General features: G+C 37.3%; 1 protein-coding gene across 9 annotated transcripts in view; it reads right to left on the reverse strand.

Annotated features, from left to right (window-relative positions):
* The window catches only part of ACBD5 (acyl-CoA binding domain containing 5), a 32,795-nt gene that overhangs the window by 2,834 nt on the left and 14,073 nt on the right, over nt 1–15,888 (reverse strand). For 7 of the 9 annotated variants that reach the window (XM_060160418.1, XM_060160432.1, XM_060160425.1 and 4 more), the window contains 7 exons: nt 13,973–14,107; nt 12,855–13,058; nt 11,960–12,066; nt 10,811–11,078; nt 5,131–5,330; nt 3,752–3,796; nt 3,326–3,435 (listed from right to left, as the gene is read on the reverse strand). In XM_060160418.1, coding sequence (XP_060016401.1) covers nt 3,326–3,435; nt 3,752–3,796; nt 5,131–5,330; nt 10,811–11,078; nt 11,960–12,066; nt 12,855–13,058; nt 13,973–14,107 — 1,069 coding nt within the window. The remainder of the gene's footprint in view (nt 1–3,325; nt 3,436–3,751; nt 3,797–5,130; nt 5,331–10,810; nt 11,079–11,959; nt 12,067–12,854; nt 13,059–13,972; nt 14,108–15,888) is intronic. The other 2 variants (XM_060160409.1, XM_060160398.1) reach the window with 2 other exon arrangements.

Here is a 15,888-nt window from a genome sequence, read left to right on the forward strand (position 1 = left end):
CCGCTCCGCGGCATGTGGGATCTTCCTGGACCGGGGCACGAGCCTGTGTCCCCTGCATCGGCAGGCGGACTCCCAACCACTGCGCCACCAGGAAAGCCCCATGGATAATTTTAATAGCAGAATGACCAGGTTAGGTAACTGAGGGGAGGTAGTACCATAGGAGGCTGTTCAGGGCCTAATTTTGAACAGGTCTGCAGATGATACTCTTCATAGCACATACAGAAAGAATGTTTTTCAGATCCTCTGCAGAGTGATATGAGATCTCTTTTACTTTTAAATTTATATTTTTCTGACGTCAGCTATTATATATAGAATGGATAAACAACAAGGTCCTACTGTATAGCACAGAGAACTATATTCAATATCCTATGATAAACCATAATGGAAAAGAATATGAAAAAAAAAGAATGTATATATATGTATAACTGAATCACTCTGCTGTATAGCAGAAATTAACATTGTAAATCAACTATAAAAAATTTATATTCTTCTATACTGGGGAAAAAAGAATCAAGCAGTGGACCTTAAGTGTTACTTTTCATGTAAAAAAAAAATTTTTTTTTAAAGCTTACCACAAATAGATAACCACTTATTTTACATGTGTATAGGATTATCTCAGTGTGTGTTTGCATCCAGATGTTAAACAACATCAAAGCTTCTCCATGTCACATGGTACTTCGGCTGCCATCCTGCCAAGAGTGGGCCTTCAGCCAGGTATTCAGCACATATTTATTGAAAGCCTAATACATGCCAGACACTGTGCTAGAGGATGAGGTACAGGGTGGGCCCTGTTATAAGTAGGGCACACCCTTCTCCTGGCCACACTTTTCCCATCCTAAGAGGATTTTTTTTTTTTTTTTTTTGCGGTACGCGGGCCTCTCACTGTTGTGGCCTCTCCCGTTGTGGAGCACAGGCTCCGGACGCACCGGCTCAGCGGCCATGGCTCACGGGCCCAGCCGCTCCACGGCATGTGGGATCCTCCCGGACCGGGGCATGAACCCGTGTCCCCTGCATCGACAGGTGGACTCTCAACCACTGCGCCACCAGGGAAGCCCCTAAGAGGATTTTTAAATCCTTCTCTTCATCTCTAACACAGACCTGTCTTCTCTAAACCATGCACAATGTTCTCTAGTCTTCTTTCCTATAACTGTCAGATTAAAACCTGTTAAACACTGCCAGATTAAAAGATGCCTAAATCCCCTCAAGCCAAAACTTGTTTCCATTGCCAACCCCAGTTGACTCCTTACATATATAAGTAAACAATACATAAAAACACTATGTCTCATCAAAATGCAGTTGCAGAGCACTAATAATTTACAACTTTGAAGGATTAAATACCTAACATACATTGGAAAACTGGATAAAGATTCAATAATAACAAAGTAGAAAATTAGGAACAGAGAAAAGTTTCTCCATTCAGAGACATCTGTCAACAACTGAAAGGAATACTTAGGAGAAACGGCATATACTTTTACAAGTAAGGAACATTAAAAAAATAATAAATTTTAGAAAATCTGCCATTTTCCGTGACTGCCACTTTCCGTGAAGCAAAGTACAGTTTGTTTTTTCATTCTTTAATAAACTGACAAGCTGCTTCAACCTTAAGCATGAAATAAATTATTAATCAAAGTAAACTTTAGGTTTTTTGTTGTGTGTTGAATTTCTCTATTCTCCAATCCCCAACTTTCTACAAAGTAAAACATGAAAAAGAACTTTGAAATGCATTGCAAAACATGTAAACACCTCCCGTTAGCACCACTGTTGCCAGCCGCTTAAATCCAGTATAACCACATATTGAAAAAAGGTTTGGTTCTTTTTTCCTCCTATTATCAGGGATATTAGGATTTAAAACACTGTATAGCACCCAACCATCACAGGAGAAACACAAAACGTGTGAAAAAAGAAAAGAAAGGATTTAAATTAAGGTCTATATCTTTTTTTCCCCTTTTTTTGGCCATGTCATGCAGCATGCGGGATCTTAGTTCCCCAGCCAGGGATTGAACCCACACCCCCTACATTGGATGAGCGGATTCTTAACCACTGGACCACAGTCTACAGTCTATATCTATAGATATAGTCCCAAGGTCTGTATCTTAACAGCTGAAATGACACATACACAGATGGCTTAGAAAGGGGGTAAATGATACTGAGAAGGCAACTTAGGCTTCTGAAATCCCACAAAAGTTTTTTAAGTGAGCAAGAATATTCCAAGAACATTAATGTACCAGAAAACGTATTGAGTTCATTTATGAACATAAATCAAACAGTCTTAACATAAGCAGAGAACAAGGAAGACTAAACCAAGTCACCTAAGGCCACATGCATTTCCTTTTCTCTACTATAAAGCATTCTCACTGGAGCACTTAGACTAGTGTGCTGCTTAGCCCTTTGACGTAGGAGAAGGGTAAATGTTTGGTTTTTGCTTTTGTTATCACGTGCAGTAATTAGAAACGTGGGTTCTTTGGTAGAGGAACAACAGACCTATAATTATTTAAACTTGTAGATTTTTTAAAAATGTGTTTCTACTGCACATATGTAAGAGAGCACTTAAAATGTTACCACCAAATACCCTATCTCTTTTCCCCATCTGTTGTGACTTAATGGGAAATGGTGATGAAACACCAGAAACATAATCAGTGAGGCCACGAATGACAAATATTTGTCCATCTGCCCATCCAGGGAAAGTAATTCAGTTTACATAGTGTCCAAAAAAATGCTTTTAATGATTTTCTTGAACCCAAGAGTTTTGGCCTCGGGTTATTCCTCATCTAGACAATCTCAGAGCACTTGCAAGGATTCAAACCTGTTATTCTCAGACTTACCTGAGTTATTTCCTGGCATCCAAACTGGAATTCTGGCCCTCAAATTAGAATAAGCCCTATTTCTAGTCAACCACCAGGATGAACATTTTCTGAAATGCCAATGTCTATATTTCTAAGGTATAGAGAGCATGCAGGCATTATTAGTTTTCTTATCTGTTGTCCTTTAATATTAGCAAAGGGCCCCCCCAAAAAATCATACTTTGAGAACACTGTTTCTTCATAAGACATAAAACTTAAGCCTGTAATCATTTTCTTGCTGTTGCATAAATCAAAAGTGTACAAATACATCAGATGCTCTCAAGTGAAAAAATTTTAATCTAACAAGTATCTAAAAACCCACTAGATATCATTTCCAAGGTAGTTTCAGTCTCAGGATCAGTACAGAATGCTCAGTATGACTATCTATAAAATGGACCTATCTCCCTAACTGCCGCTGAAAGCTCTGTCTGCTATAGATTCTAAGAGTTTACATACCACTTTGAATTATAAAACTATCGTATTACCTTCTCCTTCTTTGGTAATATAAATGCACTAACCACTGGGCAATAAAAGGCCACATGATAGCAAAGATTAATGCACCAGGAGACATCTCGAAGGGCCACCAAGATGGTCTCTGAGAAAATAAAATAAGCTGGTCACCAATCTATTACATATTGCACATATAAATTTAAAAAACACCATAATTTTGAAACTACATAATTAATAATAGATCTCACTCCTGCTAAAGGGAGGGAGATAATTTTAGAGCATAATTCAGTTAAGTAGACTTTCAGAAGTACTTCAGACTTAGTACAAAACAAATATATTTTAAACTTCAAAGTTCTAAAGGGTAGATTTCATTTGGAATACTTTAAGGATGTCATATAATCTAAATTTACTGTAACTTATTTGAAACCCTGGCACTTAGATTTAAGATAAGAATTTCTTACCAGCGAAGGGGGCTGATTACTGGTCTGTAATGCTGATGATTTTGCCTATCAACACAAATGAAACTGATTTAGCTCTGACAAAAAGAAAAAAAAATACAGTAATTTTTTCTATTTCCTATCTTTTTTTTTAAAAAAAAGGGTGAAATATTGGATTACTCTCGGTTTTTCTGCTAACTATGCTTCGATTATCCTGAAACTCAACAGTGACCAAATTAAAAGTCCCTAAAATTGCTAGCCAAATAATTATCTCTGACATTTTATAGTTCAAATAATATAAAGTTATCAAAATAAAACCTTAATCAGAACCATTAATTACTTCTTTTACATTCTTATTAAATTACTTACTCAACATTTATTAATTCCTTGATTTCCATATAAACTACCAACTTACAAACATATTTGAGAACTATAGCCTTGATTATTAAAACTGTAAAAGTGTAAAGATTATGTGAACAATATCCAAATATTTGTTTTGGAGATTCCTGATAAGCTATAGCAAACCATAGTGGAGGTCAAATCATAACTCTACATTTCTCTCCGGCTTGAAAGTTTTGAGCCTAAAACTAATTTACAGTAAAGAATGGGTAAGTTAGTGTATTACCTCCACAGCATTTTAAAAAGAGGTCAAGATAGAAGACAACACTTACTACAAAAGGATGGCCCTTCAATGGTGAACCCTAGGACATTAGCTGTGGTCTCTATTAGTGCCACAAACTGCACTGTTCAACACTTATTCTTCTTGGGTTCTTCTTCCTGTCTCCAACATGGTACTGCTAATTTTATATGCTGAAAAATTCCCATTATTTTAAGTGGTATTTGGCTTTTGGGTCAGTCTTTTCTGAAATAATATTTTCAAAAGTAGATCCTTTTAAAACCATTAAACTCCATTGATGTGTGTAAATCAGATTTTTTTTTAATCTAACAGCAGATATTTATTGTCCCGCCTCCTTGGAACGAGGCTCTGTCCTTTAGCAGTAAATAAAATAGTATATATATAGTCCCTACAATCACGGTGTTTATAGTCTAGCAAGAAAGACAGATATTAAATGCACATACCAAAAAATCACACGTTTAACAAGAAAAAGCATTTTGTAAACTGTTACTGTTTAGCATTTTGTGGATCCAGAATTTGTCTCTTTCTTAGCAAAACCACTCAAATCAGTGTATTTGAATATTCTTATCATTGGAACACACCATATACCTCTTGATAAAACATAATCTGAGCCTGGTTCCCTAAACATATAATCTTACTTAACTGCTAAAATAAGCTTTGGGTATCATTTGTATGGTTCATTTAAATCAGATTAACACAGATTCCAATTACACACTGTTTGATGGGATCAACAGCAGATAAAGACAAGACAAACGAGGAAGGCTACCTGCGATGCCGTCAGCGTCTCCAGTTTGTGGAGTCTCTGAAGGACGTTCTGCATGTCTTCCTGCAGGCGCATGAGCACGAGAGCGATCTGCTCGTTGAGGCTGCCCCTCGACCCTCTGTCTGAACCCCAGCGTTCCCCATCACCTCCACTTCCCACTTGCCGACCTTTGCTTCCTTCACTCAAATGTTGCATCCTGTGCCCTATTTTAAGAGAGCAAAATAAGTTAGTTTTAATCACTCTTAGAAAAGTAGAAATGGTGGGGTGCCTTTTGTGTTTTTTTTTTCATTTTTCCTCTATTTCTTTGAGATCTAAATCTCCAAAGTAGAGTGGAAGCAATCAGGAAGTACACAAAATAAACTATTAAAATCAAAGAAGTTGACACAGGTATAAATTTCTATTTATAGTCTTAATTTTTTTTTTGCTAAGGTTTTATAATGTACCTAATATACTAGTACATGACTCAATGTATATAATACACAAATAATATGCATATTTGGGGTACATTCTTAAAAATTCTTCACTAATACAGTAACAAGATTGAAAAAATAGAAGGCTGTTTCTTTGGAGTATTAAAAGCTACAGTAAATAGCCATGTTTTCCTATTTGATCACTGTAAGCCTCCCAAAAGGTTTTTAAATGGTTTTTCTTATAAATTCCATTATACTTATATTGAAATCTCACCACTATTAACATTTTGTTGTCTATCCATACGTCCTTTTCTCTACGCGTATATTTACAGAATTGGCATTACCCCTTATATGTGATTTTGTGTCCTAATTTTAAAAAATATTATGGGGCTTCCCTGGTGGCGCAGTGGTTGGGAGTCCACCTGCCGATGCAGGGGACACGGGTTCGTGCCCCGGTCCGGGAAGATCCCACATGCCGCGGAGCGGCTGGGCCCGTGAGCCATGGCCGCTGAGCCTGTGGCGCAACGGGAGAGGCCACAGCGGTGAGAGGCCCGCGTACCGCCAAAAGAAAAAAATATATATATATTATGAACATTTACGTGCATCATTAAATTTTACTCCAATTCCAAAAACACTGAAACAGCTATATGAATTCACTAGTAAGACCATGAAATAATTTACTCAGTCATTTTGCACTTTTAGATAGTTAGGGTGACTCCAAATTTTTGCGATTACAAATAACTTTGCAATGAATGTCTTTGTATATAAATTCTTGTCCAAATTTCTGTTGATTTCTTTAGGTCAGACAAATTCAAAGAAGAATTCCTGGGAAAGGATAACAATTTTGTCGTGGTTCTTAATGAGTGTTGCCAAGTTATTTTTCACAAAGGCTGAAACAGTTTTTTGTTTGTTTGTTTGTTTGGCCTCGCTGTGTGGCATGCAGGATCCTAGTTCCCCAAACAGGGATCGACCCTGTGCTCCCTGTATTGGGAGCACAGAGTCCTACCCACTGGACCACGAGGGAAGTCCAAAACAGTTTTATATTGCAGTGTGTAAAAGGTATTACTATGTTACCTTACCCTTGCAGAAATGGAACAGCACAAGTTTTACATGCTTGCTAATATAATACGTAAGTCTTATTTTAAATAATAAACAGAAAATTGTCTACCTCATTGCCCTTTGGCATCCTGGAACCCTACAGAAGCAGGATTCCCAAAACTGAACTTGCATCAAGCAGTGTTTGGGGCTGTAAGTGAAATGGAATTGGAGCCATCTGCCAAGTTAAACCCCAAAGAGTACACTGAAATGCTCGATGCCATTTTCAAGACCTCTACTCTTGTATTGAAAGGAAGTAAAATTTGAAGTGGTCATTCCTGAACTCAGCTATTGGTCTGGAATTTACACAGAAAAAAAAAGTGGAAGTCGAATTTCAGGCTTAGTTTTTTCCTGCATCCTTAAGAGCTTGACATATTCTGTGATGGTCTGTCAGTGGGTTCTGATGGTGCCAGAGAACTACTGCTGTCTCTGCTCACTTTACTACATCCTTTGTAATACTCAGTGTTCAAACCGCCTTCACAAAGACAGGAGTATCAGCCCATTCCCCTGTACGGGCCCCTGTGATTTCTGGGAGCCGTAGAGAGCTGTAGGTGGGTAAAGTCAGATTTTAAACAGGAAGCGTTTCATATAAACAATTTTGTTAAATTACCTAAAGAAAGAAACCTGAATCCAAGGTTCTAGTAATACGTTGTGACCTTTTTCTTAACTAAATATTCACAAATTTGTATTTTTTCTTGTAAAGAGGGGCCCTCTGCCCAAACTGTATAAGCTGCCTTTCTTGAATAAATGAATGACTTGCATTTCTGCCATGTCAATTCTCTTCTTTACTGTTTCTAATGTATTTATAACTTATATAACTATGACTTATGCCTCCAATTTTCCCCCTACCTATGCAATTTCCTTTTTTTAGGCCTTATCATCTCTGCTTCGATCTCCTATTTGTAAGTGTTTATATCTTTATTGAGTGAGGAATACTGGTTATCTAAAATGTTCTGTTTTCTGGCATATATATTCTTCCAAAACAGATCTTTTGTTTGCATCCTAAGTGCGTTTCCCCCTCTCCACTCTCCTTTTTATTTTTTCCTTGTCTGTAGGATTTCTACATAGTTCCCAGGTCAGTTTTTGTCAGCTTGTTTATCTATGACACAGGCACCTCTATCAATCTACCTAAATAGAGTGGGTTTCCTGCCACATTGACATTGCTCTACTGGTATGTCGCCCCAGACCTGACCTTGTAGGCTTGATATCATCAGTGTCTGCTGCTTCTGTATTAGGCTCTTCTGAGTGGGACTAGAGGTAGGGGCTGAGGTAACGGGGGAATTGTTTTCTATTCTCTTTCTTTGTACATTGTGAAATGCCCTGTGTTGGGGACTTTTCCTGGATCAGCGATATATATATATATATATATATATATTAAATGACATATATATTCAAATGATAGATGGCCTTATATTTCAGATCCTTCCTCCATATAAGAGGCCAGATGGCCTTTGGCAGTGACAGAGAATTATCACTGAGCAATTATCTCCCCCTGCCTCCCTCAGTGTCCTCAAGGTCAGAACTAGAAGAGGGAGGTCATGTCTGAAAGCAAACCCCAGTTTCTTCTAGCTCTGGCTGTGGTTCTGCTTGTCCCCAGGGGAAGGGGAGACGGGAGGGTATGTGAAATTCGGTGAACTGGACACTAGGCTACCCAATCCTCCCTGTATCTTCTCTTTTTTTTAAGCCTCTGTGACAAGAGGTGATTAGTTCCATCAGATTATGCCCCATTCTCCAGCCTCCTTCTCAACCAGAGGTGGAAGAGAAAAATAATAACAAGTCTTGCACTCATTCTGGCTGTGTGTCCAAAAGAGTTCCAGAAGGACACTCCGAGTCTTCACCCTCGAGCCACTATGGCTTCCAGTCTGCTTCCCACTAAATTGAGAGGTTTTTTTCAAAATTTCATTGACTCACCTTCATTCTCACTGCTTCTATAGAGAACAGAACTTCCTATCTATTCTAGTTTCTTTCTAATTGTCCTGTCTCTCTGATACTTTGCAAAGTTTATGGTACGAGGATGAGTCCCTTATCTAGTTGCTGTTGCCATATTCCTTGATATTTTTTCTTCTTTTTTATTCATTTAATTAGGTTGGGGGGGGACATGTTATGACCATCATACACTTGACTATCTTACCCTAGGGGTCCCCAGAGCCTGCTTTTTCCCTACTGCTTTATAATATACTATCAAGATTTATTAACCTATCCTATATTCAGAGCACATAAAAGTCCTGGCAAAAGGAATGCGTGTAAAAGTGTAAGGATATTAAAATAATATAGTATTCCACTAATTAAAGTTAAATGTGAATTATTAGGAAAGACTCCCCAAAAGCACTATTTTTTTCCTTTAGGTTGAATTTTGAATGAAGGGATAGTCAAATATCAACAAAGAAGATCTTGACAAAAGACTATGCCAAACGATAGGAAAGACATAGACATGGAAGGGGCAAGCCGGTGGTGGGAGTGGGAAGATTTTCTTTACTTATTTGAGGTAGATGCTAAAAAGGAGAGTGATGAAAACATGAGGATGATAATGTCAGGAAGAGCAAAGGACAGGTTGAATCAAGTTCCATGTGAAGGTGAGGAGTGTAGGCTTTATAGGCAGACCTATATATATATATAGGCATACATACAGACAAAAAATACTGTATATTCTTCAATAGGAAGAACGTGTCTTAGTAAAAAAAAAAACAAAAGAAAAACAGAGAGATTATCCTGATCACTTTGAGAATGTATTTAAATAGAAAATAAGAACAGTCATATAAGCTTAAGAGGTTTCTGAATCAGTGAAAAACGAAAAGCTTGGCCTGGCTATCAAATTGGAAAGGAAGACATTAGAGAGAATGAATTACAGGTTTATCTGATGGACCAAATGTAGAAAAGGGAAGACAATGGTGACAATAAATAAGAAATACAGTCCAGAGTTTCTTGCCTGGGTGTCATAAGGGTAACAAAGAAAAAATTAGCATCTAGAATTATGAGGTTCCATAGGTATCATGGTACACAGTTTGATAACTACCAATAAGATTTACCAAATTAATTATGTTAAGTAAGGTTCTCATTATTCTTAGTTATGTTTTTGTCCTTATACTCTCATATAGACCAAAAAAAGTATATTAAAGTTTCCTGAATATTAATATGATTTTCCCTATTTCTCCTTATATCATCTGCAGATTTTGCTTTTTGAAGTGTTGATGTTATATAAAATATTAACAATTTTAAGTCTCTACTGCACACCTTAACATTACAAGTGGCCCTCTTTATCTTAATGCTTTTTGTCCTGAAATTAATCTTCCCTGATATCAAGATTACTAACCTTGTCTTATTTTAATGTGCATTTGTGTGAGATACCTTTGCCTCTATTTTTATTTTTTACTTTCTGTAGACTATAGCATGAAGTTATGCTTTGCTTTGTGAACCAATCCAAATACCTTCTTCTTCAAGTAGGTGAGTAGAGCCTCTTTACTTGTACTGCTTTCACAAATACATTTGATCTTAAGTCTTTTATATTATGCATTGTTTTACGGGTTTTAAAAAATGTTTTACTACATGGTTTGTTTTCACTGCTTTTTTAAAAATGTGTATTTTTTTCTGATAAATTAGAAAGGTTTGTTTTTGTTCAAATGGCTGTTTTGACAGTACCTATTGATTCCTTACTATAAACAACTGTAAATTAATATTCCTACTTTTCTTCCCCACTCAACTCTTTATTACCTGATCACATTAATATTCTTAATGTTTCCCTCTGTACTGTTAAATGTTCTTTTATCTCTATTACTTGATTTATCAGCTTGAAATGATATCTTTTGACCTAAGCGGGGAAATGGGAAACAATAAGGAATTCAGATTTTCACCTATAATAGGAAAAAAGCAGCAGCACAGCTGGAGCAATCAGTGAGCGTTCAAGGAGGTGATAAAACATAAATTTGGCTACCTTAAAACACTGCATAAAAGATGTGGAAATAGACATATTTTCTCCCACACCTTCAAAGAATACACTGCTATGCCCTGTAGAGTCAAAGGAGAGAACCAGACATAAAGAAAAATGGTCAAATGTTCCGCGAGGATAACTTTCAACATTCCCTTTGCAGAGGGACAGTCCTGGTGCCTCTCCTATCTAGAACCTCCCCATTTCATTAATTCGTTTATAAAGACAGTGAGAACAAAAAACAAGTGCTACACACCTCTCCCTCTCCTGACGTTAGAGAATTCCTCACTTTCTCCAGCCCGTTTCTCACGGTGCGGCGCTCCACTGTTATTCCCGCCATCCTCTCCTCCGTGCTTTACTTCACCTTTGCCTTCCACTGCTGCCGCCTGTGTGTCTCCCCTGTTGCCATTCCCAGGAGATACTTGAACATCTTCAGGAAAACCAGAACTTTCCAAGGGCTGACTGGGATTACCACCCAAGTAATAGCGAAATGGTCCATTGTTTGACGTAAAGCTATCTGAAGACTACAAATGTAAAGCATGTAGTTATACACCACAAGGTTTCCATGACAATAGAAGAATGATTGGTTTTATAAAGCGGTATTTTTTTAAAGTTATTATAGAAAATATTATTTTTCTAAAAAATGTCTTCAATTCATATTCTGCCTCCCATCTGTAGGGGAGAAATGGGATAGAGATGATTTATACACATCTCAGCAAAGAACTGAGATGTTTGGCAGTGAACTGTGCTCATGACTCAGTTATTCATCCAAGAAACATTTTAAATATCCAGAGTTACTGTATTCAAAAAGCACTGTCATGAGGCTTCCCTGGTGGCGCAGTGGTTGAGAGTCCGCCTGCCGATGCAGGGGACACGGGTTCGTGCCCCGGTCCGGGAAGATCCCACATGCCGCGGAACGGCTGGGCCCGTGAGCCATGGCCGTTGAGCCTGCGCGTCCGGAGCCTGTGCTCCGCAATGGGAGAGGCCACAACAGTGAGAGGCCCGCGTGCCGGCAAAAAAAAAAAAAAAAAAACTTCAGTCCAATGTATTTAGTCAATGTGAAGAACAGATTTATTTGTTTGAAATTATTCAGTCTTCTTGACTGTTATCAATGTCTCAAACATAAGGACTAGCATAAGGAGTTCACTTTCTGCCTCCCATCCCACCTCTCTCAGAATATTTATAACTGTAAATACATTATAAATTATAATATTTAAACAGTTTTGAATATTCAGGAATTTTATATATTTTTTAATTCACAAAAAAACAAAATACAAATGTTTAAACATGTTAGAGGTATGTTTTCAAAGTGGTGAACAGCATATACATCTGTTATTAACAGAAGTTATGCATGGAATTCTGATATCACTTTGAAAATTTACCAATTAAAAAATGTCATTTTTACCTCTTCTTGTCCAAATTGCTCCATGGAATCACAGTATACTTCACTGTCTGAATCACTCGTCAAATGCTGAATTGCTGAAACATCTTCAACATGATCATCATTTACATCTAAATATATACAAATGTCCGGGTAGAATAATTATTCTCTATTTGAAGACAAATGCATTTATTACATTTTCAAAATTTATCTGCTCTATATTATTTTCATATTGGGAGATAAATTTGATTTGCCATTTCATATTGGGAGATAAATTTGATTTACTTTCTTTTAACTTACCAAAATTTTAAATTTAGTCAGTAATTTTTATGTAAAAAGATTACAAAGTATTTTATCATGGAATTATAAAAAGACACTGTCCAGATCAAACTTATAAAAACCTAATAACTTTATAAGAAAAAACTGACTACCGGCTAGGACCCTAAATTTGGGACGCAACTGTGCACATTTGGTTGTTATATTAAGAAATGGTATTTCTTGGTTTCTCTAGTGAATTACAGCAATGTCAATAATTCACTGTATACACACTATAGGCTCACTCCTAGAGCCGTAACTTTTGAAACGACTATACCTTATTTTGCTGACCTGAGAACAAAAGTATCATATAATTAGAGATGTGAGTTAAAAGAAACATCAGTAATAAAAGTAAAAATTTCAAAGATTTTATTTTAAAATTCCATATAAAAACACAATAAAAAATATTTCAAGAAAAATATAAAAGCCTCGGCCCTATTTTGGTCTTTCAAAGCTATAAACCCTTATAATATTAATAAACCTTAACATGTTACTGAATAGAGGTTTTTAAAATTCTCAACAGCTCCTAAATATCCTAAAATTATTAAAAGAATATATTATTCATAAGAAAGAAGCCAGAGAAACAACTTTGATGTGACAGTACCTTGGTGAACGCAGACAGCAGTTTCTTCCGTTTGCTCCAAGTTTTGATCTGCAGATTTTACTGTCTCAGCACCTCTGCCATTCAGGGAAGGACTGGCATGAATGTCGTTCTGTACACCCTGAACAAAGCTGTCTTTTTCATAGCCATTAGTGACAACGATTTCCAAGTTCTTATGGTCTGCAGATTTCTTCATCATTTTCTTATCTTTTATGTGAAAATGGAAAGATTCATAAAAATTCACTGTAGGAAAACTTCTGTACACTATGTTCTAATATCAGGTAGTCATTTCCCCAGCCTATCATAATCCATTTGAAGGGCTTCCTACGTGGATCAGAGAGATGGGGTGCTCCTTGAAAAGGGGTTAATTATATGCTGAGAGCTCACCCAAACTGTTGGTTTCAAAACTGCTTCAGTTCCCTGTGAATCTTCTAGAACCCCTTTTAAGAGATAAATCTCTTGAGGTCTTTTCACTCTTTCGGGCATAGGCAAATTGCTCTATGAGACCCAGCCATATATAGGTCTACATAGCCAGTAAAAAGAGCCTTCAAAGAAGGTATTATTTGTCAAGGTATTACTGGAAAGTGAAGGCAAAACTAAGCTGTATGGCTTGTTTTAGTGTCTTTCTGCCTCCCCTTTCTAAACTAGTCTCCCCAAGAATCACTGGTACTCTTACTCACAAGGCCCCCCTAATGCAGAACCCCACGATTCCAATGTTCCCTCTTCATCAGAATCTCTGCTTGCATTCTATTCTCTGGAATCCATGCCATTCTTGACAATAACTGAGAATTTAACTTGTCTCCTTGGTAACATACGCATATTTATATTGGAAACAATACCTTAAATGAATACATTTCTAATGCAGCATTTCAGGCTTTACATCTAGAGGAGTGGCCTATCCTTGTTTGCCTCCAATTAACATCAACCCATCTATGCTTACGGTTGGCTGTCCCTGAACTCTGTAGTAGAGCCTCTTGGTCCACAACGAACCTGGTTATAGGGTCAATAGCCCACATCCCTCCACGTGCCCTAATTGCACGCAATGCCAAATAAGTCCAAACCTCTCCATAGCCTTTCGCCTTAGTTAATGTAGAGTGATTAGCTCATAACCCAAAGATTACCGCTATCACTTTGTTCTGCTCCTTTCACGCCTTCCTGGGCCTCTTCTTCCTCAGATTCAGCTCCACTATCGCTGCTTTCAGCTTTACCATTAAGAGTTTTGGCATTTGGTGTAGAAGTTAGAACATTACCAAGATCTAAAATATGAAATGACCATTTAATCTGTAATGCTATAACACACAATCATGTTGTAATTTTAAAATAATACTGTAATTCACAAATAACTAATAAAATAATCTTGAAGTAAAATGTTAGAATTTTAACATATAATGAACAGTATTATTTTCTTTGACAGTAAATATATGTACATTACATTAATTCCTCCAGTTATCAGTTCACAACAAAATGATAAAGCTATCTTAAATCCTTTCTGAACAAGACAGTGGATAAATTATTTTTAAGGTGACATCGATCAAAATGTAAAGTTAAGAGATGATCTTTAATACACAGTAAATGAAGAGACAGTTGCTATAGGCTAGCATGCTGAAAACATACATAGCCTTGGCCCTAAAAGCAATCTTATCAATATTATAGTTGGACTACATTAAAAAGTTTTTTTTTTTATAACTTTATTTATTTATTTATTTTTGGCTGTGTTGGGTCTTTGTTGCTGCGTGCAGGCTTTCTCTAGTTGTGGCGAGCGGGGGCCACTCTTCATTGCAGTGTGTGGGCTTCTCATTGCGGTGGCTTCTCTTTGTTGCGGAACACGGGCTCTAGGCACACAGGCTTCAGTAGTTGTGGCACACAGGCTTCAGCAGTTGTGGCTTGCAGGCTCAGCAGTTGTGGCTCACAGGCTCTGGAGCGCTGGCTCAGTAGTTGCAGTGCACGGGCTTAGCTGCTCCGTGGCATGTGGGATCCTCCCGGACCAGGGCTTGAACCTGCATGCCCTGCATTGGCAGGTGGATTCTTAACCACTGAGCCACCAGGGAAGCCCCTAAAAAGTTTTTTATCCTTTTATTACCTTTAGGGCTTCAGGTGCACAACTTACATTATTATGTCTTTACAGTTAAGCTTTTTTTTAAAAAAAGCATTAGTAAATGTGATTAATCACTTAAAAAGGCAAATTGTCCTATTACCCAAAGTCATACCTTGAGAGTAAATACATGGAAGCTTCTCAAACATTAACATGGATAGGAATCACCTGAGATCTAGTTAAAAGGTTAGGATCTGAATCAGTAAGTCTGGGGTAATCTAAGATTCTGGATTGCCATAAAGCTCCAATGTGATGCCAGTGCTGACGGTTACTAGACCCCATTCTGTGATATTGGGAATTATAGTTCCGTAACTCTGAGATACTGAAGGCATCCTAAGTGGTTCTTGGCCAAAAACAGTGGTTTTCCTCCATAAACTGCTGGGCTTTATTTTCAATTATACAAGTCCATTTTGGATGCTCCCATGCATCCCAAATAACATATAAAATCTCCATTCATCTTAAACAGTCAGGCCTATATTCTTATTCTTATTATATTCCCTAATTAGTAGAACTAAGGAGTAAAAATTCAACTCTATCATAGGCATTATGGTCTATTCTCTCTTAGAGAATCATGATGGCAGCATAGCTTTTGGATCTCCCTTACTCTTTCCCTGACAACCAGAAAATAAAAAATAATAACAATTGACAAAAAAATAAATAAAAAACAGAAACACTCACCACCCACAGACACCTTCAACAAAACAAAGCATCATGGAATCCCCAAAACCCCCATCAAATGGATGGCTGCAGCAAAACTACTTGACAGCATCACAGCAGCTCTGTGACGAGAGTTGCAGAAAGCACAGAGAATTACTAGTAAGCCCTACTCAACATCCAAAAATCAACGTAGTACACCATATTAATGGACTAAAGGATAAAAGCCACAAGATTATCACAACGGATGCAGAAAAAGCACTTGACAAAATCCAACACTCTTTCATGAAT

The sequence above is a fragment of the Lagenorhynchus albirostris genome, chromosome 1, assembly GCF_949774975.1.
Source record: "Lagenorhynchus albirostris chromosome 1, mLagAlb1.1, whole genome shotgun sequence".
NCBI lineage: Eukaryota > Metazoa > Chordata > Mammalia > Artiodactyla > Delphinidae > Lagenorhynchus > Lagenorhynchus albirostris.